This window comes from Rasamsonia emersonii (genome assembly GCF_000968595.1).
Source record: "Rasamsonia emersonii CBS 393.64 chromosome Unknown ctg1118621760022, whole genome shotgun sequence".
NCBI lineage: Eukaryota > Fungi > Ascomycota > Eurotiomycetes > Eurotiales > Trichocomaceae > Rasamsonia > Rasamsonia emersonii.
Genome location: NW_013563265.1, coordinates 48734 through 73956, shown reverse-complemented (window position 1 = coordinate 73956; position 25223 = coordinate 48734). Strand labels below are relative to the sequence as shown.

At 50.1% G+C, this 25223-nt stretch overlaps 7 protein-coding genes across 7 annotated transcripts; 3 read left to right on the top strand and 4 right to left on the bottom strand.

Annotated features, from left to right (window-relative positions):
* Window positions 1-1262: 1262 nt before the first annotated feature.
* T310_2333 (uncharacterized protein) lies at window positions 1263-2257 on the top strand (the record flags this gene model as incomplete). The annotated part of the gene is made up of 3 exons (XM_013474813.1): window positions 1263-1536; window positions 1672-1768; window positions 2122-2257. 3 exons carry the CDS (start codon window positions 1263-1265, stop codon window positions 2255-2257), a joined length of 507 nt encoding a protein of 168 aa, XP_013330267.1.
* Window positions 2258-6811: 4554 nt separating this feature from the next.
* On the bottom strand, window positions 6812-8099 carry T310_2332 (uncharacterized protein; the record flags this gene model as incomplete). Its single annotated transcript, XM_013474812.1, has 7 exons — window positions 6812-6850; window positions 7031-7052; window positions 7341-7387; window positions 7506-7534; window positions 7605-7716; window positions 7892-7905; window positions 8072-8099. 7 exons carry the CDS (start codon window positions 8097-8099, stop codon window positions 6812-6814), a joined length of 291 nt encoding a protein of 96 aa, XP_013330266.1.
* A 2702-nt stretch (window positions 8100-10801) lies between these two features.
* On the bottom strand, window positions 10802-11435 carry T310_2331 (uncharacterized protein; the record flags this gene model as incomplete). Its single annotated transcript, XM_013474811.1, has 2 exons — window positions 10802-11251; window positions 11376-11435. The coding sequence occupies 2 exons, from the start codon at window positions 11433-11435 to the stop codon at window positions 10802-10804; spliced, it is 510 nt and encodes a 169-aa protein (XP_013330265.1).
* A 1854-nt stretch (window positions 11436-13289) lies between these two features.
* Window positions 13290-15669, bottom strand: T310_2330 (Glutamate--cysteine ligase; the record flags this gene model as incomplete). The annotated part of the gene is made up of 6 exons (XM_013474810.1): window positions 13290-14306; window positions 14370-14994; window positions 15038-15163; window positions 15220-15362; window positions 15443-15522; window positions 15573-15669. The coding sequence occupies 6 exons, from the start codon at window positions 15667-15669 to the stop codon at window positions 13290-13292; spliced, it is 2088 nt and encodes a 695-aa protein (XP_013330264.1).
* A 1239-nt stretch (window positions 15670-16908) lies between these two features.
* T310_2329 (NADH:ubiquinone reductase (H(+)-translocating)) lies at window positions 16909-17371 on the bottom strand (the record flags this gene model as incomplete). The annotated part of the gene is made up of 3 exons (XM_013474809.1): window positions 16909-17013; window positions 17104-17234; window positions 17320-17371. The coding sequence occupies 3 exons, from the start codon at window positions 17369-17371 to the stop codon at window positions 16909-16911; spliced, it is 288 nt and encodes a 95-aa protein (XP_013330263.1).
* Window positions 17372-17863: 492 nt separating this feature from the next.
* T310_2328 (APSES transcription factor) lies at window positions 17864-20083 on the top strand (the record flags this gene model as incomplete). Its single annotated transcript, XM_013474808.1, has 3 exons — window positions 17864-17911; window positions 17974-18160; window positions 18216-20083. The coding sequence occupies 3 exons, from the start codon at window positions 17864-17866 to the stop codon at window positions 20081-20083; spliced, it is 2103 nt and encodes a 700-aa protein (XP_013330262.1).
* A 2512-nt stretch (window positions 20084-22595) lies between these two features.
* Window positions 22596-24344, top strand: T310_2327 (uncharacterized protein; the record flags this gene model as incomplete). Its single annotated transcript, XM_013474807.1, has 1 exon — window positions 22596-24344. The coding sequence occupies one exon, from the start codon at window positions 22596-22598 to the stop codon at window positions 24342-24344; it is 1749 nt and encodes a 582-aa protein (XP_013330261.1).
* Window positions 24345-25223: the final 879 nt, after the last annotated feature.

Here is a 25223-nt window from a genome sequence, read left to right as displayed (position 1 = left end):
TCGCAGATGAGACGAGACGAGACGAGACGAAAGGACGGAGAACGGCAGCGCGGCAAACAGATCAGATCAGATCCGATCAGATCAGATCAGATCGGGACGGGCCCTGGTGCAGATGAATGGAGCAGCTGCCAAGGGACTCGGGTGCTGCCAGATGGATGGCGGTCGGGGGGTCGACGTGGTGCTGGCGGGCGGGCGGAGGGGTTGAGCGGGCAGAGCAACGCAAGGGATAGCAGCGTTGTGTCGCGTGGGATCTGAGCTGGCGTCGTGCTCCTTTTGTTTTTTTCTCACCCTTCAGCCAGAGGGCGTGGGAGGGAGGGATAAAAGGAAAGAAGAAGGAACGGGACGCGGCGAGAGAGGACGGGAGGACAGGAGGAGAGGAGGGCAGGACGCCGGTGAGGAATGTGAGGACGTGAGGAGGGCGAAGGAGAAGATTTTGAGGAGTGGAAGGAATGGATCGAGGGCCGCAGAGCCACAGGAGGCGCGGAGATCGGTATTTGGCGAGTCAGACTCTGGGCGGGCAGGCTCGGGGGAAGCAGGAGATTTCTGGAGACGGGCAGGCTGGGAATGAGGATCACGACGCGCCACAGAGGGAAAATTTACCGCGCATTACAACTTTACAAGCCCTTACGGCGGATCTTGGACAGTGTGGAGGGGGCATGGATCGGTTGGCGATGGGCGGGCAGTGGTGGAGCGGAGGAGCCTGCGCAGGGGGGTGTCCTGCTGGGCCTGGCTGGGCCCTGCTGGAGGCCCGCGACGCTGGCTCAGCTGGCTGGGCGATGCGTCAGGCGATCAGCAGCAGCATGGGCGGCCAGTGGAAGAATATCCAAGGCTCCACCGCAGACTGGCGTGGTGTTGGAGATCGCTCGATCTCTACGAGTTAACGTGCAAGCGAGGCGGCAGGGGTGCGGCCCGCGGCGCCGGAGAGGCTGGTAGGCTGGTTAGCACTTAGTCAGCAGCCCGTCTCGTATTTCGGTACCGGTAACTTACCGATCGCCCGCGCGTGACGAATGCCGCCGCCCAATCAGGCCGCGGGCTCGGACAATTACGGCCTCCACCGCGTTCCAGGCAGGCGGGAGCGGGCGTGCATCGTGCCCTCGCAGATGCCAGCTGGCAACAGCCACCGCGCCTGCTGACTGGCCGGCTGCACAATAGATCCCAGGCTAGCGCATGGCGGCAGGCCAGTGAGATCTGGCCGGCAAATAGGCGATCGCGAGATCGGAGATCCAGACGTTGTTGGGATCAACGGCCATGGAGGATGGGCCATGGCGCTGCAGCACTGCAGCGATGGATTTCCTGCTGCTCGCTGCTCGTGGCCTCCCAAATCCAATATCGAGATGGACGCCTCCGATCGCGCACATGATCGCGGTGGAGCCCCCGATCGCTCCTTCCTCGACAGGCCCGCCTCAGCAGTGCCGCTGAGGAAGGCACGACGCACCACGCCATCAGCAGAGGTTCCTGCGGCAGTTGCCTCTCCAGACATCGTCTCAGATCGTCCTGGTTCCATGGTTGTGTCCGCCCAGATAAGCTACCTACCAGGTACCTAAACCAGGTGCACTCGTCCTGCAATCCCCAGCCGTGGCAGCTTAATCTTATTTGGCTGGAACCTCGGTAGATACCGTCTAGCCGCGTGATGCTGGAACACTCTGTGCAGCAAGATCTACGCACGCAAAGCTCAACAGGAGCAGCATCGGCAAAGAGTCGCTTATGACACTGGCAGACTGGCCAAGTCAAACTCTTGTCAGCAGGTTTACCCTGTCCATACTCCCAGGTACGTCCTCTTTTTTTTTTTCTATTTCTAATTTTTTTTAAATGCTAGCTCGCTTCGTTTCTTCGAGTCGATCACCTGATCTGGCTGGGGCTGTTGAGCTGAACTGAAGCTTTTTTCCCTATCAGTGCGAGATCCCCACTGCACGTCCTGCAGTTGCTGTGGGCGAGATCACCAATGGCATCTTGACAGGCCCTCCGACGGGGTGCTGCGCCGTTGGATTTAGCCTTTCTACACATCACAGCCTGTCGCATGCCAAGGGACGCCCCGTCTCAGCCATGATCGCACCCGCTGGGCAGGGGCCTGACGAGTGACGACATGAGGTTTGCTAATAATGATCCTGATTATTATTACAGTGCGATTGCAGGATTTCTCGCTCCCGTCAGAACAATGACCGTCCTCCGACCGGGCAAGGAACGCTCCCTGCCGGGTCGCACTTCTGCCGAAGCCGAACCACTCACAAGCAGAGACAATGGCTCGGCTTCGACATGAGATCCGTCATTTTTCAACGGCGCACTACTGATGGAATGCTGTCCTCCGTAATTCGCTCCAATTCTGACAATCCCTGCTGTACGACAGGAGTCCGTTATGGCGGAACGACCTCTCCATCTCCCGGGACGGACCAGCCTCGAAGAGGGATAAATCGCACCCGCTCCCCTTGCTCGTGTTTCACACTAACGTGCCCGTCGAGTCTTATTTCACAATGATTACTTGAATCATCACCGCGGAAACAGATATCTCGATGAGTTGCCTTCCTTGTAGTAGCTTCTTTCCTTCGAATCATGGGGCCTGTCAAAACTCGACTGCCTCGAGTCACTACTCGCTTACTTGGTGGCTGTACCATTACAAAGAACAAAGGCCTTTTTACACGACTACTACCATCTCAGCAGGAGGATGCCATGACGAACACACTCGGGACTTTCTTTCAGCCTTGCGAGGCCATTAGGCATTCGCATGTTCTAGTATCTCATACAGAGTGGTTGTTCCCGCCTGAAACGCTTGCATGCATAACCCGCGAGTGGATCAATTACACGAAATCGACGGTCGCAGTAGTGGGGGGGGGGGGGGGGGGGCGCGGATCTCTTGGTGTGCCGGCCCAGTAATTTCATAGTACGGGTGCCGCAGGATCTCGATCCGTCAAAGACTTGCCCACAAGCTACCACCGGATTGTGGGCATGCCCATTGGTCTGACTGCTAACGCCGTCCCCGACCGTTGCAAATCGTTGCCGTCGGCGGCCCCAAGCGCGTCCAAGCTCCTCCTCAACTCCGCGGGTCAATATGGCGGTGGCGATCAGTCGGCGTACCCCTGGACCCTGATCTCATCGGCAATCACGGTGGGCTTAGGACCAGAGCTCAGGCTAATGAGGTCGGTTTATGACTCGGATGATGATCTTTTGACACTGCAGCAAAGAAAAGGTGTGCTATTAGCAGGCGTCCGTTCACCAGCAATAGCGCCTCTTGCGGAGTACGGAATACTACGGAGTACTCCGTACCTATCGCCGTTGCAGGTGACTATGGGCAGCCAGCAACCGCAGCTGAGCGTGATTGAAAAAGCGTGTTAAATCCGGCATAGAGGACAAAGATCTTGATCCAACAGCTGCCTCGACTCAGTCAGTACGAAGTACTCCGTATACGGAGATCACTCCTTCTGCATGCTCTATCCCAAGCTGTCGCCCTACATCGTACCTACTGCTCCGTGGATTACAACTGAGATACGGTGACTGCTCATTACAGAGTACATAGTATCGAAGTCCTGGCTATCCGAACAGTTTCAAGCCTCGGGGAATTTAGAAGATCCATCTCAGTTTCAGCGAATCACGAGGACCTCATTTCTCGTCTCCAGAGGGTGATGCTTTTCGCCCACCGATCTGCGTTGGATCGCGATGTATGACCCTCCTGGTCAGTGGGTCAGATCAGCTAGCAGCTTGACCAACCGTGACTGCTGTGAGTCTGCGACATGGCTCCTTAACTAGCGCGTGCTAATCTGATAACCCCAGACCGTTTTGTTGTCTGATCCGGATCCCACTGGCCACGACAAGTCACCATGGCATATAGACACGACACGAGGATATAACGACCAGTCCAGAGTGTTGCGTCACTAGTATTCCATATCCGAAGTGCTCTGTCCTCGGATAAAGGGTGTTGCATTTGCAGAAGATATACTACAGCACTGAACGGTGTAGGACTAGGGATCGGTCGCGAGACCTTCCTCTTTGCCGGTCCAGAGTCTGCAAGCTCCATGGCACCCAAGATCGTCGAGACGGTCACTGACCAGGGGCTTCACTTCTCTATCTTGATCCAGAGGCCCCACCGATCGAGATCACAGTCGTATTGGCCTGGTACCCATGTTCCTTTCGCTCGGGGCTGACGGTTCAGTATGGAGCACGCATGGATCTTGCTGTTGCGCTTGGTGACGACGCTGGCACGGCGCGCCAGATCGTCAGTTATATTGCATCCACCACCAAAGGCATCAGCTGCTCCTGATCGAGCAACCCAGGCCAGAGCGCTGCCGGCGGTGCGCCCCTAACGATGCAGCGTCGATGCTAACGATCGGGGCAGTGGGCACCTCACCTGTCAGACCACAACGGGCATCCGTGGGCGTGGCCCTGCACTGTTCCCAGACAGGCAGGCGCTCCAGCGACGGCGCCTCGCCCGGAGACCCGCGCCTTGCTGAATCGGTGCGCTCGCTCCGTCGGATCGGACAGCGTGCCCTCCCGATTGGGAAACTCCGCCGGGTCCAGTTGCTGGCGTCCTCCTGAACAGCGTACGCAGCCTGTCTCCTTTTTTGACGAGAGAAGCTCCTTCATAGGCTCTCTCTGACCCCGCTGCCAGAGCAACCAGACCACGGCAATGGGCTATTGACGCCTTTCCCGCCTTTGGTGTACCAAGATTTGCGACCAGTCCCACGATCCAGCCATCGCCAGCGATTAGGCGTTTCTGAAAATCATTCCTCTAGCCAATTGAAAAATGAAAACAGATGAGGGATGCCTCTGGAGAATCTGAGCTGCAGTGCAGCTGGACCTGACAGATGCATAGTCGGCCGCTTTCCTCACATCAATAATGGATGGAGGCTCGGACAGTACGGGGAGTACTGTTCACTATTCTCAACTCTCGCATGCTCAACCACCTCACCTGTACGCCTGAGAAAGGACAGCTTTCTGATCCAGACGGGGTGACGGAAACCCGTTCCTAGACTTAGACGCAAATCTACTCCGTACGGAAACCGATCCTAGACCCGCATTACACACTTCACTAGATCAGAGCCTCCGCACCCAGACGAGTCGATTTCTGATCGGAGAAAACGTTCCATTGCTCCAACGGGACCACAGCATGGCGCTAACCCAGAATGATCCTTTCAAGCCGTCACGCCCGCGGCCCTTGAGAGCTGCCATTTTTAAGTTAGTGGGGTCCCATCAGATATGACTGTCAAACGGTCAGTGACTCCTCAACCCGGCGTTGAACCCGCTATGCGTTCTCCACCGCAGTTACCTAGCTATCCTAATAATACTGGCTAAAACCATAACCTACTAGGAGGGTGGCCCTGGGTGGGTGCCGGATGGTAAAGACGCATCTAACCAGAGAGTTGGGATGGCAGCTCGCCGATTTGGTGCCAGACCGACCAATGAGCAACGGGCGCTGGCATCTGCATCGTCTGACTGCCCTCCTTCGCAGCCACGATAATAATACAGCGTATTAAGGTTGAAGAAGACGCATCACTGGACATCATCCCGGCATGGCGATCTTTTCCCAAATTCCTCCTTGCGAGCCACGCCGGCAAACGGCTCGGCTGTGTACATACACTCGGCTGGAGCGGACGCCAGAGCTGTACGGAGTATCTAAAGTCGCTTCCACCAGCTGATGTTTTTCAGTAGACTGCACGTTCTCTTGTCAGGATCACTTCGGGTCTTGATCCTCACAATCCATGGAACGGTGCGCGATCGTGTCCGTACGGAGTCCTGTTCTGTTCTGCGCCACAAATCACTGAGCCATGGTCCTGATTGGAGGATCCAAGAACTGTTTTTTTTTCTCTGGCTAATATCGGAATGATCCCAGCCAAGCACGATTTTCATTCGGAGGATTCTTCCAAAAGCCCCTTTACGGAGTACGGAGTACTTGGAATCTGATTAGGATATTTACTCCGTATGGAGTACTCTGTCGGAGTAGTCAGGACGATCTCCGGGTCCCATCTGGTCCCAGCAAAATGACGAGCAGAGAGTACGGAGTACGCAGTACGGAGTACGGAGTATTGCAGACGAATCCTTCTACGATACTCTGTACTGTGTTAGGGGGTACTCCGTAGACTCAATTTTGGGAAGCGTGCTCTACTTGGCTCAAGCAAGTTAAGCAACTTTGAAACTAAGCCAGGGCCCAGCAAATTGCAATAATAATTATAATCCACGGTGGATACCGCAAAAAAATAGTAATACTAGGGCCAGGGGTGCTTAACTCGAACGATTCGATCGATAGTACTAGTGGGCACTTGACAAGCCTCCCGATTTTCCCAATTCAGTACTGACAGTCGCCGATCTAGACAGAGGGGTCCACTACGGAGTACCAGTACCGCGGCACTAACCCGTTTTCTCCATGAGTCCCATCTCAGCAGATGCAATGCAGAGTGCAGGATCATAGATTCATAGGATGCTGTACGGAGTAAGGACGATCGGAATCGTAACGGTCGTCTTGAGTCTACGGAGTAGACATCGTGAGTCGTGAGTCGTGAGAACTCGATTGGAGGGAGGCTGAGCGATCTTGCAGGTCTAGCAAGCAGCTCAAGCAGTTTTAATTTATTTTTCAATGAATCGGAATGGGAATGGCACCAGCGGGGATTTTTTTTAAAAAAAAAATAAGAAAATAATAATAATTTAGGTTTTTTTTTTCTTCCCGGCCGGGAATAATATCAATTAATCGTCAGTAATAGTGAGTACGGAGTACGGAGTATGGAGTATGGAGTGCGGAAGAGTATTTATTTCATACAGAGTACGGAGAACTCCATATTATTCGACGGAGTCTCCGTACGGAGGACATACATATATGGTGCTCTATGAATTAATCAAATACGAGGACGGAGTAAGTACTTACTTCGTACTTTGTAAGTAAAGTAAAGTAACTCTTACAGGATTCAATCACTACTCCGTACTACTATTACTAGATTTTTCGGAATTGAGAAGAGTTAATTTCCTGACCCGATCGATCGATCGATCGATAGATAGATAAAGTTCACTTTTTTGATTGAAGTGAAGACTAATATTAAGTTATATTACATACATTACGGAGTACAGCAGTGAGGCTGCAAGACAAGTGAAAGAAAGAAAGAAAGAAAGAAATCTGTACTGTTGCTGTGTTGATCGAAATAATGATAAATAGTAAATAATAATGATTTATAAAACATGGCATTTTCGACTAGAGTAATAATACTGTACAGAGTAGATGCCTTCTTCAGATAAAATTCTACAGAGGAGAGTAAGTAAACTTCTTGCTGGTGTTTTTGTTTTATGGCTCTGTAGCTTTATAAAAAGCTAGCTAGCTAGGTAGGTAGCTGCTTGGTTGAGGCTCATTCACTCACTCGCTCACTTACTCAGTCAAGTGCATCACTATTACTATCACGATCACTACTGTGCTGTTCTGTTTTGGATGGAGTACTCCTTTTTGTCTCTACTTGAAGAGAGTGATTATTAGTCGTTCGTGTGTGTCTATATATCTATCTATCTACATGGCTAGGTACAGTACAGTACATACATACATACTTAGGTAGGTATTTACCTGTCTGCCCTAAGCTAAGTTAAACGTGTTTAGGTGTTTATATTGTTATAGCCCTTCTGATCTGTTATCTAGTACTTACTCCGTAGTGATCTGATAAATAGCAGAATAGAATAGAATAGAATAGAATAGTCTTGAGATTCTTGAGATTCTTCGGATAGCTGGGAATCTGCCTCTCTGCCTCTCTCTCTAGTCTAGTCTATATCTCTAGATCTCGAGACTAGATCTCCAGATTCTCTCTCTTTTTAGATACTGTGTCTATATATATATATATATATAGGATGGAATGAATAGATGGAATGAATGGATTGATGAATGGATAGATGATAGTCTCGTTACTCTCATACTGTACTGTATGTACATACATACGTTGTAGTAGGAACCTGATTCCTGATTAGTACTTGATTCTTTCTCGCTATTCTTATTCTTATCATTGATCTTTTTTTATTCTTTTTTCAGTTTGTTTTTTGTTTATGTGCTCCATACTCCTGGGAGCTGTCCTAGCATAACACTTGACTTGATAACAATTTATTAGTAGAAACAACATACAGTCAGAGAAGAGAAATGATACTTTCATGTCTCCGTCTTTGCTCAAAAATATGTATATATAATATATAATATATCTTTGAAGTACATAGTGCGCTTTCTTCATTCTTTACGACAATTAATCCATACCAGTATGATATGATTAATATCTCGCGATATTTTTTTTCTCTTTTTGCTTTTTTTTGTCTTTCACTAATATATAATTATGCTCAACGATGCGTTAATCTATTGCCTCAATTCCTGGATTTATATCTATATCTATATCTATATCTATTCTTATTTTTCATGTATTCAGCATCGTGCTGTCTGTCCATGCTACAAAAAAATAAAAATAGTATTCAATTCATGTAATATAATAGTATTTATTCATGTATCTATACTTCTAGACAATTCGTGTAGATAAGTAATTCAATTCAGTCCGTACGTCGACATGTTAGCCTGTGCCAGTCAGTCTATGATTGTCGCTTTGCTTTGGGAAGTTGGATACAGGTCTTATTTCGTTGTAAAACTCGTTTTTTTCCCCCTTCTCTTTCTTCTTTCTTTTCCACTTTGTAATTGCTTTAAAAAAAAATCCAAACAACATTCACTATAAATAGAATCGTTCACTATTTTAATTCCTTTTAATATCGTACATAGTGTCATGGCTAACATTATTACTATGCACATAGGGGGTTGTTTGAGTAGTTATCATTGCCATCCTAGTCTAATTACAACTCTTTTTTTTTTACAAGAGAAGAATTTCTTTCTTTTTTTTCTTCGTTGGTTTTACTTTTTTTTTAAGAAAAAAAAAATCTACTCAAATACAAACAACATTTGCTACAAATAAAATTGTTCACTATTTAATTCTTTTTATCATATCTAGCGTCGTTGGTAACATTACTGCGCACGTAGGGGGTTGATTGAGTGGTTGTCATTGCCATCGCAGTATACTATTGCCTCTATTTCTTCATTCATTTTTCGAATGAAGCTTTTATTTTTACTTTTATTTTTCTTTTGTCGTATTGGGTAGACTGTGACGAAGACGAAGACGAAAATGAAGACGAAGAAAGGAATCGAATAGAATTATTGAACTCCTCTCCTGGCTTGACTGGCTTGACTAGCTTGGCTGATTAGCTTGACAAAATTCAAGACAGATGGTTTGTTTTTCTACTATGTAGAGAATTCTGATCAGATCGGATTTTGTGAGATTCTGAGGGTGAGGGTGAGGGTGAGGCTGAGTCTAGGGGTGATGGTTATGTTTGTACTGTGTGTACAGTACATACAAATTCAATTGGTAGATATTGTCGGCGAAACAGGCAGTCAGCCATAAGGCAAAGATCCAGTCTGTATTGATACTAGCACTCTAGTAAACAGGAATAATCTAGGAAGAAAGTCTCCTGGGGGATTTGAGCCCCCTACTTATGCCTGTGGGCATACAAAGAGGTCAAAAATAGATCTTGTCTCTTTGTGCCAGAGCTCTGAGGTCTTCAGCATCCGGCGACGAGTGGTGAGCAAACACAGAGATCGCCGACAGATATGATTTCATTTCCTATATATATGGCCTATGAATGTATGTAAACACCAGGTTAGGTCAACTAAACTGATCTAGTTGATAAGTTCCAGGTAGATGCCACCGTGAATGTCGGTGATCGCGTGAGGAATACATATTTCAAGACATCTAAAATCTTATTAACATGTCTCTATTATATGAAGGGTGATTTGTTTAGGAAAAAAAGAAAGAAAGAAAGAGAGACTTGTTGCAGACTTCTCTCAGTGACCATAGTCTATAGTCTATACTATATATATTATATATTATATATACCATATACTCCGTATGAGCAGTAGCAGTTAACACGTCCGAAATACTAGAACCGAACAGTTCTCTGTTCGATCTTTCGCATTTATATATTTCGAGACTACGATGCATAATTTTTTTTTAAAAAAAATTGATCCTTCCCTCATAAAAGAAAAGCAGCAGAAGAAGTGGATTCAAAAAAAAAGGCCAGTTTCTCGCCATACGACCGCAGGACGACGAGGAGTATCGTCAAGGAGGACCACTTTCTACGCTCAAAGAATTGCAATAAGAGCTAGTTCCTCGAGTCCTGCCAACAGTAAATACTGGCTCTGGCTCTACTCCATCGGTAGGTGGTAGGTCCTGCGACAACTAGGTAGCTGGCAAAGAAAAAAAAACTGCAGTCTGGCTGGATCGGGCAATGGGGTGTCTTGTGTGCTTTCGGAGGATGCGGAGTGAAGACCAGACAACAGGAACCAAGGATACATCCTATATAGGGATTGGATTGCACCGTCCAGACTCCAGTGTGGGATATTGTATTTAACCTCGTGCTTGATTTTTTGATTTTGGAGGCAGAGTTCTGGAAAGTATGTGATATACATGAATGTTTCCTTCGTAGAAAAATAGCGAGACGAAAGTATCAAAGTATGGAGTTGGATGATATCAGGCTGATTTCCTTTTTGATCTCCCGCTGCCGACAATACCATCTGTCCGTCAATGCAGTAAGCAACTAGCAGAAGTCGGAGTTAGATTGCTTTCGATATCCATATACACTGTATGAACATGTTTTCCTGTGTGTCGATCACATCGTACCCTAACAACATCCCGATATCATTCTGCAAGAAGCGAGTCAAGCCCACAATTATTATGATCAAGTACATTAATGAATACAACATCCATCACTAGGTCATTCTGTCGGCCGCCACCACGAATCCGCCAAACCACTAATCTTCCACCTCCCATCAATCTTGTGCATGACAAACAGATTCACCCCAACATGGTCCAGCCGGCCATTGATCTTGGCCTGAAACGGCGCCCACACCATAGCCAGGTTCCCGCTCTCGCTGACGCGCACGTCCGGGTCCCAGATGCGCTCCTCCAGGTCCTCCTCCAGCTTCGTGACGCAGTTGATGTACGAGTTGAGCGAGACGAAGCGCAGCGGCACCACGGCCGGTCCGCACAGTGACATGCCACCGGCTGGGAAGCAGCATTTTTCGAAGTCGGCGCGTGACTTGGTGTGCAGCGCGTTGAGGAAGCTGTTTGTTACGGTGAGGATGGCTCGGATGTCGTCTGTTGTCGACGAGGAGGACGGTGGTAATGAGGAGATCTTGTGTGTTGGTGTTGGTCGATATTTCATCTCGATTGCACGATAAAATAGGTGCGTCGAATGGGTTGATGGTAATTCCCCGTTGCTGAAGCAGAAGAATACAACACAAGGTATTAGATGTAGTTATTCTTGCAGGAGATAGATGTATCGACTATCGATGGAATGAACGATATTTCTTTCCTTGAACGTAGCGTAGATGAAGGAGATACCCTCTCTTGTAGAGCAGAGTAGAGTAGAGCAGAGTAGAGTAGAGCAGAGTACATGTACATTATTACCTAGGCATGTACTGTACACCCACCCATACAGCCTGTCCGTCCACCTAGGCAGCACCTCCCCCTCAATACACGGAAAGTCGCGGGGAACGGGAAGAAACATCCATCCAGCTGACTTGAATCAATCACTCAATAAGAAGGTGGTAAGGTAATCGAGACCACGCACATGTGCTCGATCCCTGTAACACAAGGAGACGGCACAGACGCGGGCGCGAGCCGTATACACCCTTCTCCCGTTCCCCCGGGCAGTGTACATACCCATCTAGCTGGAGATGAGATGAGATGAGATCAGAGCAGATCAGATCAGATGAACGTCGTCAAGGAAAACTTATCTTATTTCTTCTTGCCAGGGGGGAAAGAGGGGGAAGAAGAGGGGGGTTACATACCTCGTGCCTTTTTTTACCCCTCTGGACAAAACAAAAAGGGTTAAAAGATCCCCTACTTATCCCCTAGGTAATACCCCTCATCTAGGATCTAGGTTTCACATCATGAGGATAACAATGTAACATCAGAAAAAAATATTAATTATTAATTAGGAGATAGAATAATCGGAGTTATGTCCGTCGTATCTATCAATAGGACGGGTACGGTACGGAGTAGGAGAAAGAGATCGGCTGCACGTCTCGTTTAGCAAATGTTTTCTTTTTCTTTCCTTTTTCCCCCCCCCCATCCCCTGCTTTCCTTTTTTCTTTGGGTTTCGTAGTACAGACTAAATCTTACTTTTTTTTTGCCTCGGCGAAGATGACGAAGATGATTATGATTATAAATGTACTGGTGACAGCTGAGATCGAGAGAATGAATGAATGAAATTTCGAAAGCATAGCATGGCAAGCAAAAAAAATGACTGCGTGAATGGATAGTTCCCTCCCTACCAGGCCTTCACCCACAATCGACAATCTCAGAGGTTTTTTATTTTTTTTATTTTTTTTATACAGCAGACTCAATCCTTCGATCTTCACATGCATTATCATATATAGCCGACAGTCCTCCCTGGAAGAATTTCCCGCACCTTCCAGACGACGGAAAGGAGAAGAGAACCCCTTTTCGGATCCTTTTTCCTTCTTTCTTTTTTCCTTTCTTGCATCTTACTTACGTTATGTGACTATGTCCATGTGGTGGGCCTTAACCTCTCGCTTACTTGCTTTCAGGAACGTGACGTGACGTCCTGCGGCGGCCGCAGTATTAGTGGGGTTTTCAGCTGGACTGAAGATCCATCCATCTTCTCGATACAAAGTAACAATGCTATTGACAAGGTGACACAGCATTACTCCGTATTTTGATAGAGTAGTTGTTGTCGTTGTCGTTGTTGCCTGTGACCAGTGACCACCCATATATTGGCCTGAATAGAACCTAGGGATGCATGCAGACCGAAGACTTTTTTTTTGCCGCGGGAAAAAACTCCACGTGCAGTGCAGACCAAATATGGATGGCTGAGTCTGATGATGACATGACATTGTAAGGTAAAGGATTCTATTCTGTCGACATGATACGAGAGTAAGTAATACATCAATCGATTCCAAGTCAGAGACAGATGCTGGAAGAAGGTAGGTGAAATGCAAACGCTGTGGTCTTCTTTCTTGACTGCTATCTCCAAATTCTTGCATTGTATAGGCTAGTGATCAGTGAAGGAAGACGAAAATGAAAAAAAAAGGAATGATGTTTATGCAATTGTTCTAGAATATGGCGAGCAGTGCATACACGTGCTCCTCTGACGCACCTGTCAGTGCCATGTGTACTCCTAAAGAAAACAAAAACAACAGGTATATGTAATGAAACCCTGTAACTCATAATGCCGCCTGTCTATTACAGAGTTGAAACATGTCCACTCATGAAAGAAAAACTCGCGTCAATTCATCCCCTCCTTCCTGTCAGCATCTGCCATCCCACGTCACTTCCATCCCGCCCCTCCTTCTCGGCCATCTCCTTCGCTGCCTTGACAAGGTCGTAGGTGATCCTCTCGGACACGACGCTGTCGTGTTTGTAATCCGGGTGAGTCGCCACAAAGTCGCGGATCCACCGTGCGCCCGTCCAGAGGGTGCCGTCGGCGCGTTTTCGGATCAAATCGAGATAGCGCGCCAACGAGCATCGGGTCTCCACGTCCACGTTGACGCTGTTCAGGTAGGATTCCACCAGGGGGATCAGTCCCGGGAATGACCCGTCCGAGGAACCATTGATGATGTCGGCGATGCTCATGAGCTCGTACTCGGATTCCACCGGTCCCAGTGGTGGTGACGAAGGAGGGCTAGTGGCCGTGGAAGAAGAGCCGGCGGAGGAAGACTCGTTACCGTTGGTTTGAGGCTGTGCTGGTCTGGGAACACGGCGAGAGAATGGATCCTTGCGGAACCAGAACTTTTGCTCCAGAACTGCGTTGCGCGCGTGTGCAGTTTCCATATTCTCAGCCGTTCTCTGAATCGGGATGTAGAAGTTCAAGTCGAAGCTAAGGATCGCCCGCGTGACGAGGACGATGAAGATGCAGAAAGCAGCATTTTCAAAATCGGTCATCTGGATCTCCATCGACCGGAACTCAACGCGCCAGCCAATGTCTTTGTCCGGTGGCGGGGGCTTGAAGCGCATGTGCTGCCAATTCGTAGACTGCAGGTTTTCGAAATGATTGACATCATTCAAGTTCAGCTCCTTCAAGTCCTCCGAGAAGATAACGATCGGATCACGAATAAAGAGGTGTGCAAAATGCGTTGCTAGCAGGTCGTCCATTCCTCCCTCAATTAATCGCTTTTTGATATCTTCGTCCACGACCAGGTCCGGGTCGAGATACTCTTTCCGTAACCGAGGATCCTGCGAAATATAGGTCGAATTGGAAGCGTATCTTGACTTTGGAATCCGCCATCGATCATTCTTGAGCGGCTGCACCTGTATGTTAGTTTCATCACTTTTCTTTTCCTTTTTTTTTTGTTGATATCAGGCTAGACATACAACTTCACCGAGCTCTTCTCGGGTCCTGCAATCGACGGATCGACTGATCTGGTTCCATCGCACATCGGTATCCACCAAGTATCCCTTGTAGATGGGCGTTGCTGCTGTCAACGCCAACATGATCGGTCCCAACGGGCTCAGCTGATCGTACAATCGTCGCCCTTCTGTGATGTTTTTGGCCTGGAAGGTGATCTGGAGACAACAGCTGCCCATTCCAAATGCCATCGCATCCATGTAGACGTGACCCTCCTTAACCGCTCCGTTTCGTACGTCGTCATCCTCGGGCCAGTTGTGAAGGTCATAGTTGACGGTAGGGTCGTGAAATGGCCACGGAGTATTCTTGTCCCTGAAAATGGGAACGTTGATCTCCACCTTCCGGCCACGTCTTGCTCTGATGTTGGCTGCCAATGTCGGAAACCTTATATGCGGATTCGCAATTTCGTCGGGGACGAACTGCGAGCGCAAGGCCGGTCCGGACGGAGGGTAGTACGGAGAGATATAGTCATCCCTGGTCCCCAGCCGGGGAAAGGTGGTGAGGGTGATGGGATATTCATTTGGCGCCATGTGACTTTTCGCGAGTTCTCGTCTGGACATATAAACCGTCAGAAAACTGCAGGAGCCACACCTGCCACACAATGTATGTATGTATAATGTACTGTACATCATACCTCCATCGCATGTTGGACTCCACTTTCAGCAAATCCCGAAAATCAATGCCCCAGGGCCGTCCCGGCGTCGCTTCCAACATAAATCTCCCGAACTCCGGATGGAAGGTAGGCAGATCTTCGCCGTCGCTAGACACGTATTAAGATGAATTCGTTTATGCTAAGATTCGGAGAGCCCAGCTCACTGTGTGATTTTCAGCCCCGGGAGATCACCGCCCGCCTTCCACAGCGCCTCATCTCGGGCAAGAGATTTTAGGATCTCCACCTGGGCAAGGGACAATCGCACTTTGTGAGAGTCATCATCAAACGTCACGACAAGATACTCGACCTGCCGCGCCGCAGAGGAGGTTAATAGCAATGCAAGAATACCAACAACTGGGTCAGTTAAACCGCGAATATCGCACACACCTCGTCGCCCCAAAGCAGCGCATCGCGCTCTTTTCCTTTCGCTCTATTCCAGGTGGCCAGGAGTTGCTGAGAACCGTCAGCTGCGATGTTGACAAACACTGCGGCAGAACATCCGCGGGCGAGTACACACCTCGATGCCCCATTTCCGTACTTTGTCTGCGTTTTTCTTCGCTTCCGGCCAATCTAGGGCAGTCCCCAGTGCGCTGTGGGTGATTCCGGGTCAGCATGCCGACCAAGATGCGGGGAGTCTGGTCTTTTGTCGATCGTGCTCCTTACAGCAAACCCATCGTGGGAGAGCACGGCTCCTTGGGGAGCAGTTATTCTGGGAGTCGACCCGAGATCGCAAGCAAAATCCCTGCTGGATGCTTTGTCGTCCCAACTCCGTGAGAACCGCAGTGACGTAAAAAAAGAGAGAGGGGGGGATGGTTCCAAATTGCTGGGGAAGCTTCCGATATAGAAATCCAGTCAGGACGATGACGGACGAAGGACGTCGGTTCTCCGCGATCCAAGTAGGTAATATGGATGGTGTAATTAAGCACCGAGAGCAACGACAATCGCAACCTGTTTAGTAATTATTTTTTTTGCTTCTTCAGGCTTCCCCTCACGGCCCGACAGTGTTCCTGTCTTTTTCGACGTGGGGTCGCCGAGGACAAGAGAAAAGCTGCGGGGCATTATTCGGGCTTATCGCGGAAACACCTGGAATTGATGAGTAATGTGCTATCCAAGACCAAGACTGGGTCTTGGAAGGCGCCCCGGGCAACTCCCAAAAAAAGAAAAAACACAAGAAAACCTGCCATCCTGACGTGATTATATTATAACATCGAAACCACTGGCGTCCGTGGACAGGCAGAGTGCTGTGCCGATCTGACTACGTGATTGGCACGATGGGTGGACGAGAACGCGCCTAGAGCTGCATGCTGCCACTCCTGGATACCATCCCACTCTAGCGACGATTAAATAACAGTTACATCAGGATCTGTTCTCATGCCAGATGTGGATGGTAGAGACACCGTCAAGGGCGGCTAATGTTGCACACAGCGCCAGTCGACATGCTTCTTACGCTTTAGCACTGTTCCCCACGCATATCTCGAGTTCAAACTCTACGCTCTGCATCGGGCCGATGGCGTCAAAAACTCACGACTCCCCACGCTTACAGATACCTAGGCAGTTGACTTCGTATAGAGAGACGATTTCCCCTCAGCAAGAACAGTCGAATAGCTTCTAACAGGAAACACAACAGCGAATTTGCTGTCCGCCCTTAGATAGAAAACATAGAAAGGCGCATCAAGGAATGACAAGTGACGAATTGGATTGTATAAAAGGATCCCAACGCCAGTTCGGTCTGCCGACGGCCGCTCTCGAATATGTATGTATGTACATCATCGGATTTATGCCATTTCCGAATCGAAAGAAGAAAGAAGAAAAGGTCATCCAGCATCGTCTGATTCAGCCCAGATGAACCACCGCTAGTTGCTCCGCTCGCCACCCTTTGCAGCTCGAAGCTCGTCCATCTTGGCCACACGCTTCTTGAACTCCTCGTATTGGCACTTCTCGTAGGTATGTCTCTCGGTCTGGGACAATTGGTATTGCAGTCAGCAAATAGATGCCGGGACGAGAAGATCAATTGCCCGCGGCAACATAGGGCGAGGTGGGCTTCATACCTCGCACTTCCATGGGAGGTAGTACTCTTTTTGCCGGCATCGGTTCAGTGGAATCAGGAGATGGGCACAGGAATCCCGGTACGCGAGAGGAAGACGAGCGTCGGACATCTCCTTTCGAGAGGCAGCTGTGGCTGGAAGCGGTTCATATCCGGTCAGATCTGGACGGCATTCGCTGGTGCCCTTTGCACCGACAGAGTCAATTGGCGCGGGACTTACTGTTGCCATCGGCCAGGCCAGCAAGGCCCTTGACCGACTCTGCGACTGTCATCTTGAGCCACGAGTTGCAGGGAACAATGGGTGTTTGTGTCAGGCAGAATGCTCCCTCCCTCTGCTAGATGTTTGCGTTCCGCTGCTTGCTCTCCGGCATCGACTTAGCCGCCCTCTGCCTGGTCCCGTGACATCACGTGAGGAGGAGCAGCATGCACCGAGTCATCTGGTTGCCCGTCTTCATTGGCGATCACCGATCGGGCTTAGCGTAGTTTTTCCACTTAACGCGCCGTCTCCGGCTGGTCGCGTCTCACTCTCCCGCGGATGCACACCACCGCGTTGCGACAGCAGGATGCCCTTGCTGAGCCGCCGTGGCTGAGGTTTCTGGCTCCAGATCTGCTTCCTGCCCCAGGTGATGTGTCTAGCTTTGGCTCCTTGAGTGGCACACCTCAGATCTGAAAAAATCGAACCACGGATCCATCCCTTGACATTGCGTTGACATCCACGATCTCGGAGCCTGCCCCAAGCCAGGCAGCGAACGGTGAGATCCAGGATGGCGGCGGTAAATGACAACAGAATCTACTCTGCCACCTACAGTGGGGTGAGTGTGTCCTTTTTTTTTCTGCGTCGGGCTGTTTTCCTGACTTGCTCTTTCATTTCTAGGTGCCGGTCTATGAGTACAAGGTCGATGGCGAGAGTGTGATGCGACGGCGATCAGATGACTGGATCAATGCGACTCATATCCTGAAAGTAGCCGGTTTCGACAAGCCTGCAAGGACACGCATTCTCGAACGCGAGGTGCAAAAAGGTGTCCATGAGAAAGTGCAGGGCGGATATGGCAAGTATCAAGGTAACAACTGCGATCCCCAGGCCCTCTCCTACTGCTCTGGCTGATTGAACGACAGGGACATGGATTCCTCTCTCGGATGGTCGCCTGCTCGCGGAGCGTAATAATATCCTTGATAAATTAGCTCCGATCTTCGATTTTGTGCCCGGAGATCGGAGCCCGCCGCCAGCGCCAAAGCATGTCACCGCGGCTTCATCAAAACCCAGGGTCCCGCGAGCGTCTGCGGTTGGCAAGAGAATGATGCCAGAAGACCTCTCTTTCAATTCTGTCCGACCTCAGAGGATGGGTGCGTCCAGTTTCTCTCAGGAGCAGTATGAGATGGGCGCCCCTGGATTCGAGGAGGATGAATCAATTGAACAGACAACGGTCGAGTCCTCGTCAATGATGGCTGAGGAAGACATGGTCCCGATGTCGCAACATTCCACCCATTCGCGAAAGCGGAAACGCGGAGTGAATGACATGAATGCCATGTCAATCAGCGAGCAAGAACACATCCTGTACGGGGACCAGCTCCTGGATTACTTCATGACTGTTGGTGATGCTCCAGAGGCAGCTAGGATCCCGCCTCCGGTACCGCCTGCCAATTTCCAGGTGGATCGTCCTATCGATGATTCGGGCAACACTGCGCTTCACTGGGCCGCCGCAATGGGCGATTTGGAAATTGTCCGAGACCTCCTGCGTAGAGGTGCGGACGTCCAAGCAGTATCAATCCACGATGAGACCCCGCTCGTCCGGGCGGTCCTATTCACGAACAATTATGAGAAGAGAACGATGCCAGCTCTCGCCAATCTCCTCCAGGAAAATATTACATTCTGTGACTGGTTCGGAGCGACTGTCTTCCATCATATTGCCGAGACGACCAGGAGTAAGGGCAAATGGAAGAGTGCGCGGTATTACTGTGAGGTTCTCCTACAAAAGCTTCGCGATTCGTTCCCACCCAGTGAGATGGAAAGGCTGCTCTGTTGCCAGGATGCCAATGGAGATACTCCTGCTCTGGTTGCCGCGCGCAATGGGAATTTTCGCCTGGTGTCCTTGCTCCTCCTTCACTGCCCTGATGCAGGGAATCTGGTGAACAAAAAGGGTGAAACGGCGGCCGGCATTATGGAGCAGAAATGTCAAGAAAACTTCATTCCTAACCCTCCCTCGAGCGTCACTCACGGTAATGACCGGGCCGATGGCGAACCCCTGGGTCCCAATGACTCGGAAAACCCCCCGAATGCTCAGTCGAAGTCACCTCCTGGGGCCTCGGCTTTACTGTCGAAGATCGGGGCGCTCATGGACGATGCATATCAGAAACTCACACAAGCGTATGGGAACGCAAAGATCGGTCAGCAAGCGGCCGATGATGGAGCGAATCCGGAGGCGCTGTATGAGCAGTTGGAGTCTGATCGCCAGGCCATCCAGAAAGAGTCGTTCATGCTGTCATCAAAGGAAGATGAAAAGGAGCCACTCGAGACGCAGATGGCGCGGTATGAAAAGGTGCGACAGCGCTGCGAATCGTTTATCGAGCAAATCCAGCAGGCGCGTCTGTCAGAGCGCTTTGCGGCCGCGTCGGCTGCGGTGGCCGAGGACCCTCCGCGCACCACACCCCCGAATGCCGAAGAACTGAGCAAGCTCTACCAGGTGGCGCGTGAGTTGTCGTTGGCTCAGAAGGCTCGTCGTGCTGCAGTCACCAATCTCATCCAGCAGAAAGCCGATGCTGGCGTGAGCACAAAGCTGGACATGCACCGGAAACTGGTGGCTTTGGCAACTGGATTGAAAGAAGAGGAGCTGGATCCTATGTCGGCTGAGCTTGCTGAGACTCTGGAGTTTGACCGCATGAATGGGAAGACACATAGGGCCAACTCGCCAGAACAGCGGCCCATGCCGAACAAGGAGTCAGTCTCGGCAGCCCTCCCAAGCACTGTTGTGTCAGTTGATGCCTAGCCTGGTCATCTTTAATTTTCTATGAATGAGACAGACGTCTTTTCAGGATCGTTTAATGCCCGTCATGAGAACCGACATGTGTCCTTGCATCTTGTGCATCCATGGTGGTATGGTGGTTTTCCTGGAAGACCCTTTTCTCCTGGTCTGTATTCTCATGTACTTTACTTTTGCCTATGTCTCCATGTCCCTCGTTCTTGCATTCTCAGGTGGGATCCCATCTAGAGCATGTCTTTGTGTCTCAGGCGTCTCACGGTATCTGCACCTCTCATGTCGTGGTCCTCGCAGTAGTCTTCCACGAGCGTTTTAACCCCTGATACCCCTTTTTCTTTTCCTTATCCTTCCCTCCTTTATCTCCTAACCTGTACTGTACTCTGCTGTACTGTACATAGCCGCATACGCTGGTTGTAAAACACCGTCTTGCTCAAGGTGGTCTCAGTTGTCAGACTGAGGCTGAAGATGGTGAATGTGTGAATAATGTAGAATAATGAGCAATGATGAGATTGGTTCTAATGCAATGGTGATTACTTATGAAAGGCTTAAGCTTCCTGGATGCTCTTCTCTTTAGCCTTTATTGCATGCCTTGGGTATTGCTGTACTACTTTCATATACTACAAGCATTGAAAGTGTTTGCAATCCATCTAACATCCTGGCAGTTTATCATATTAATAATCCTTCCTCCAGATGGTGGTTCGAACCAGGTAAACGGCTGATCATTGGATCAGTGGGGCGCCGCCTCCCACTCCACCGGTTCGCCGTCCAGCCAGTCAGCGGCCTCGCTGGCAGGTTCCTGATCGGAGCAAGGCGCTGGGTGGCGGACACGCTGGCCACGTTGGCAGCGCTAGACCCGGTTCGGAACGAGGGGGGGGGCACGCGACAGACCAACGAAGGCGTGCCGATGCGCGCTTCGGGCAATCGCTCGCCGCTGGTTGGCTGCGGCGTCTGTCCGGGGCGCTCGTAGGGCTCTCCCGCGGCGGACGAACCACCGTTGCCGATGAGCATCTGGAGGAAGTACAGAGTACGGAGTATCAAAGAAAAGCGAAGAGGAGGAGGGATGAAAGAGAAGGAGGGGAGCAGCAGGAGAAATGAAGAGGGGCTTTCTATCTGGAAGCTGAAAAGGGATTCCAGGATTCTCTAGGCAGGTGCCCGTCCTCTTCCTCACGGTCTCAGGCTGAACTATTTTCCTCTTTCTTTCTCACTTCACCCGTTCTTCCTTTATATTTCTCTTTTGTCTCTGGGAATTCCCGGGACTCGAGAGCTCGCCGTCAGTTTTTTCCATCTCATCGTCATTATCGATATTCTATTCCAGCGGCTTGGCCCTGCAGCTGTCGGTTAGGACCCGCCGCGCCAGCCAGTCAGCGGGCACTGCCGCCTAGTGCCGCCGCCGGGCGTCTCAGAGTGCTCGCCCTCCGTCACCTCATTTCCCCCAATCCCTTTCTTTCACCAGCCGCTCTTCACTCTCCCGTCTCCTTCTCCATTCTCGTCGTCTTTGTCCCTCCCCCCTCAACCCTCGCACGTCTGGGCTCCTTTACTCTATTTTCGCCTTCTTTTCTCTATCGTCTACTTCTTCGTTCACTCATCACCCATTTGCCTTATCTTTATTTGAAAATTGGGGAAAAAATAAATAAAAAAAAAAACAGACGTTCCCCTGAAGGCGAAATTTTCTGGGTTCCCGCGCGCTTGTTGCCATCCGATCGTAGTCGAAAGCTTTCCTACCTCGAATCTCTCATTACCTCGACTGGCACACGGCTGCGTTGAATCATTGCGAAAACGCTTCTCTCCCTTGCTGATTGTCGTTGGTTCGGCGTTGGAGTTGACTTCTCTCGCGTCGCCGCCTTTTCGCCTTCATCCCGCCCACACGCGACGAATTCAAATTACCCACCCATTTTTTTTTGTATCTGCGAGGTCATCGCACCATTCCATCGCGTTTCGTCCTTTTTTTTTCTCGTCCGCGTCCAGACGTCTTTGCAAGGAGGATTGCAGTGCATCCTGAGCTTGCGTCTAATCATCATCCGCTGACCGTGGGCTCTTCCCGTGGTCAGTACTCATCGATTTCTCGAGGCCCGCTGCATCGCTATCTTCGTTGTACATTTTAATCACCGCGTCTTCAGCTCTTCGAGTCTGAAGCTGTTATTCACTTCGTGATAATTTTTGATCTGCATTTTTACTTTTTGGTACTATTCACCACTCCCTCTTCACTATTCACTATTCCTTCTGGGACAGTCACTGACGAACGGTGTGAATGAAAACAGTCTTTTTCTTCCGTGAGATATTTATTTCTCGCCGTTGCCCTCGTGTCTGTGTCGATTTCAATCCTGCTTTGTCTTAATATCCTTAATTGCATTCGCATCGACGAGTCTGTGGTTGGCCACCGATTCGCCTCCGGGTTTCGTCTCGTCCAAACAGTCAATCTACTCTTTTACGACCTTTTTGTCAATTTCTTTTTCCCCTCTTCTCGGCATCTTTGCACATACCCAGCCTATCGATACCCCCTTCTGTCCTTTCCTCCACGACCATGAGTATGGACGCTGGCGGTCTTGCTCAGATGACGTACAATTCTTCTTTCAATGGCGGTTCTCTTGGCGTTCCCGGTTCTGGTTTCGCTTCTCGAGGGAAGGGCTCCCATATCAAGCGCTTGAGTGTGCCTCCTCCCTCTCAGATCTCCACGATCGATGAATCTCAGCCTCCCGCGACGGCCGCCACCCCGCGGACCAGTCGTTCTCATCTCCTGGCCGGATTGCGGACTGCTCCCAAGTCTGCCACAATCCCTCCCTCTCACCAACAGCAGCAACAGCAGCAACAGCAGCGTGTTGGCCTCGAAGGAAACAGAAATGGCAATCGCAATGCCGATCGCATTCCTCAGACGGCTACCGGTGCTACGTTTCCTCAGCACATGTACGGCGTCGACGCCACCTCCAACAATATGAATTTCAACCTGGGCATGATGAACATGGGACAGCCCTTGTATTCCCTTCCGGAGCAGGTTTTGGCCCCTCCAGCGATCGACCTGCGTGAGGGCGAGACGATGGACGAGAAGCTGTATGCCGAGCTCATGTCGACCAATCTCTTCTTGCAAGCCCAGCAGCAGCGCTTGCAGCAGCAACTGATCAATGTCACTCAGCAATTTCAGAACTTGAATATGGGACTGAGCCACCAGCAGCAGCAGCAGCAGCAGCAGCAGCAGCAACCGCAGCTTGCGTCCTTCTTTCCGGGCATGAGTCTCTACCAGCAACAGCTCCAGCAGGGTATGCAGCCTGTTGTTCAGCCTGTTCCGGGTCAGCCGGGCCTGTACTCTGTCTACAATCCCATGACCGGTCAGCAAAACTTTGTGTATGACAACAGTGTTGGTGCTCAACAGCAGGATTCGGCGCCCCCGTCGTACCGGGAACAGACGCAGCAGTCGCCCGTCGCGAATCCCCCACCATTCCGCGCTGAAGTCTCTCCTCCCCCAGAGTCTACCGAATCTCCCAAAGATTCATCAGGCGCCGTCTCACCCAAGAACAGCCCGTCTCCGCCCCAGGGTGCGACTTCTTCGCCTTCAGCCAACGCCTTCCGTCGGGGTCATAAGAAGAGCTCTTCATTTGCCCCCGGCCTGAAAGCGAATATCGATGTTGCTCGCGCGAACGGGAGTGGTCCAAGGTCTGCGGGATTCCCTCAGACCCCGGCGACCGGCACCTTCGGTCCCGGACAGGGCCGCGCAGGCGAGCACCCGATCCGCCAGCCCCGTGGTCCCCCATCACTCGAAGAGCTCATCGCCAAGCCGACCTCGAAGCATGAGGGAAGCAAAAACTTTGCCACTCGTCAGCGGCGTCGTGCGGTTCACAGCCTGGTCCGGGCCGGGATTGAGCGTCGCGGTGAGTCGCGAAGCAACCACGGCAGCGGCGGCAGTAACACGCCAGCCAGCGAGACCGAGTTTGCCTTCTCCTCTGTGTCGGATGGAGATGAGAGCCGTCGGGGCAGCGGAAGCCTTTCGAGCAAGCCCAGTCTGGGAAGTCTGCGGGCCCTTGCCAACGGCGCGATCGGTTCCGAGATGAAGGAGAAAGACCGAACATCTCGCGAGCGGGGGTCGATGGACAGTCTGTACACCGTCACAACGACCACCACCAGTGGTGAGGACAGCCCTGGGTTTGGTGGGAAGGTGTCACCACCATCCGCTGCTGCGGTTGTGGCGGGTCACCGGACTGTGTCGCAGAACTCGGAGAGACGCAAGACGCCGATGCTGGTGCTCTCCAGCGCTGAGAAGCGTAAGAGCCCGATTGTGTGAGTCATTCATTGACGATAAGGAGATGCCACCATGTGGGTTGTTTCCTATCCATAGCCCTAGGTTTTTTTTTACCTTATCTTTTTCTTCCTTTCAAGTCTTTCATTTATGAATGAATTCTGCACATCTCATTCTCAATTCTTGCTCTCACTCATTCTCTGAATGAAACTTGACAGACATGAAGACTTGACTTGACTTTGACCATGGGGCTATTATTTTTGGAAACGCTCCTGATGTTTGTTTTTTTCTTCCCCAGTAGTTGTTTGTACTTGTCTTTTTTTTTCTTTTCTTCGGTAAAGGTGTCTCAGCTACACCATGCACCATGACAAACAACAAACAAAAGGCCAGGCCAGGACAGGACAGTTGCCAGAGGTCAGCCTAAGTTTTTCTTTTTTACTTTCCTTTCTACCTTCCTCTGGTGGGAGAGAGAAATCCTGTTCTCTTCTCTTCACTCTTCATTTTATTTTGTCCTGAGAGGCAGACAAGACAGATTGTGATGAAAGCATGAATCAATCAAATCAAATCAAGCAGATCAAGTAAAGCAATCAAGGAATTAAAGAGCATATTTGAATTGAAATTGAAATTTATTTGACTACATAGCAAAATACCGAAAAAAAAATAAATGCCATGGATTTCCCATTTTCCTCTAAAACCCAAAAAAAAGAAAAGAAAATGAAAAAGAAAAAGACAAAGAAAAAAAACACTAAGATCAAAGTGTAGAATTGTAAAATTGTAGTTGTAGATAATAGTCATGCATGCATTATTATATATATATTATTTGTGCATAACACACTGCACTGCACTGGTAAAAAAAAGTACTTACTGTATACCTACCTACCTACCTACCTAGGTAAGTTGTATTACTGCCGGAATGTGCTGTGT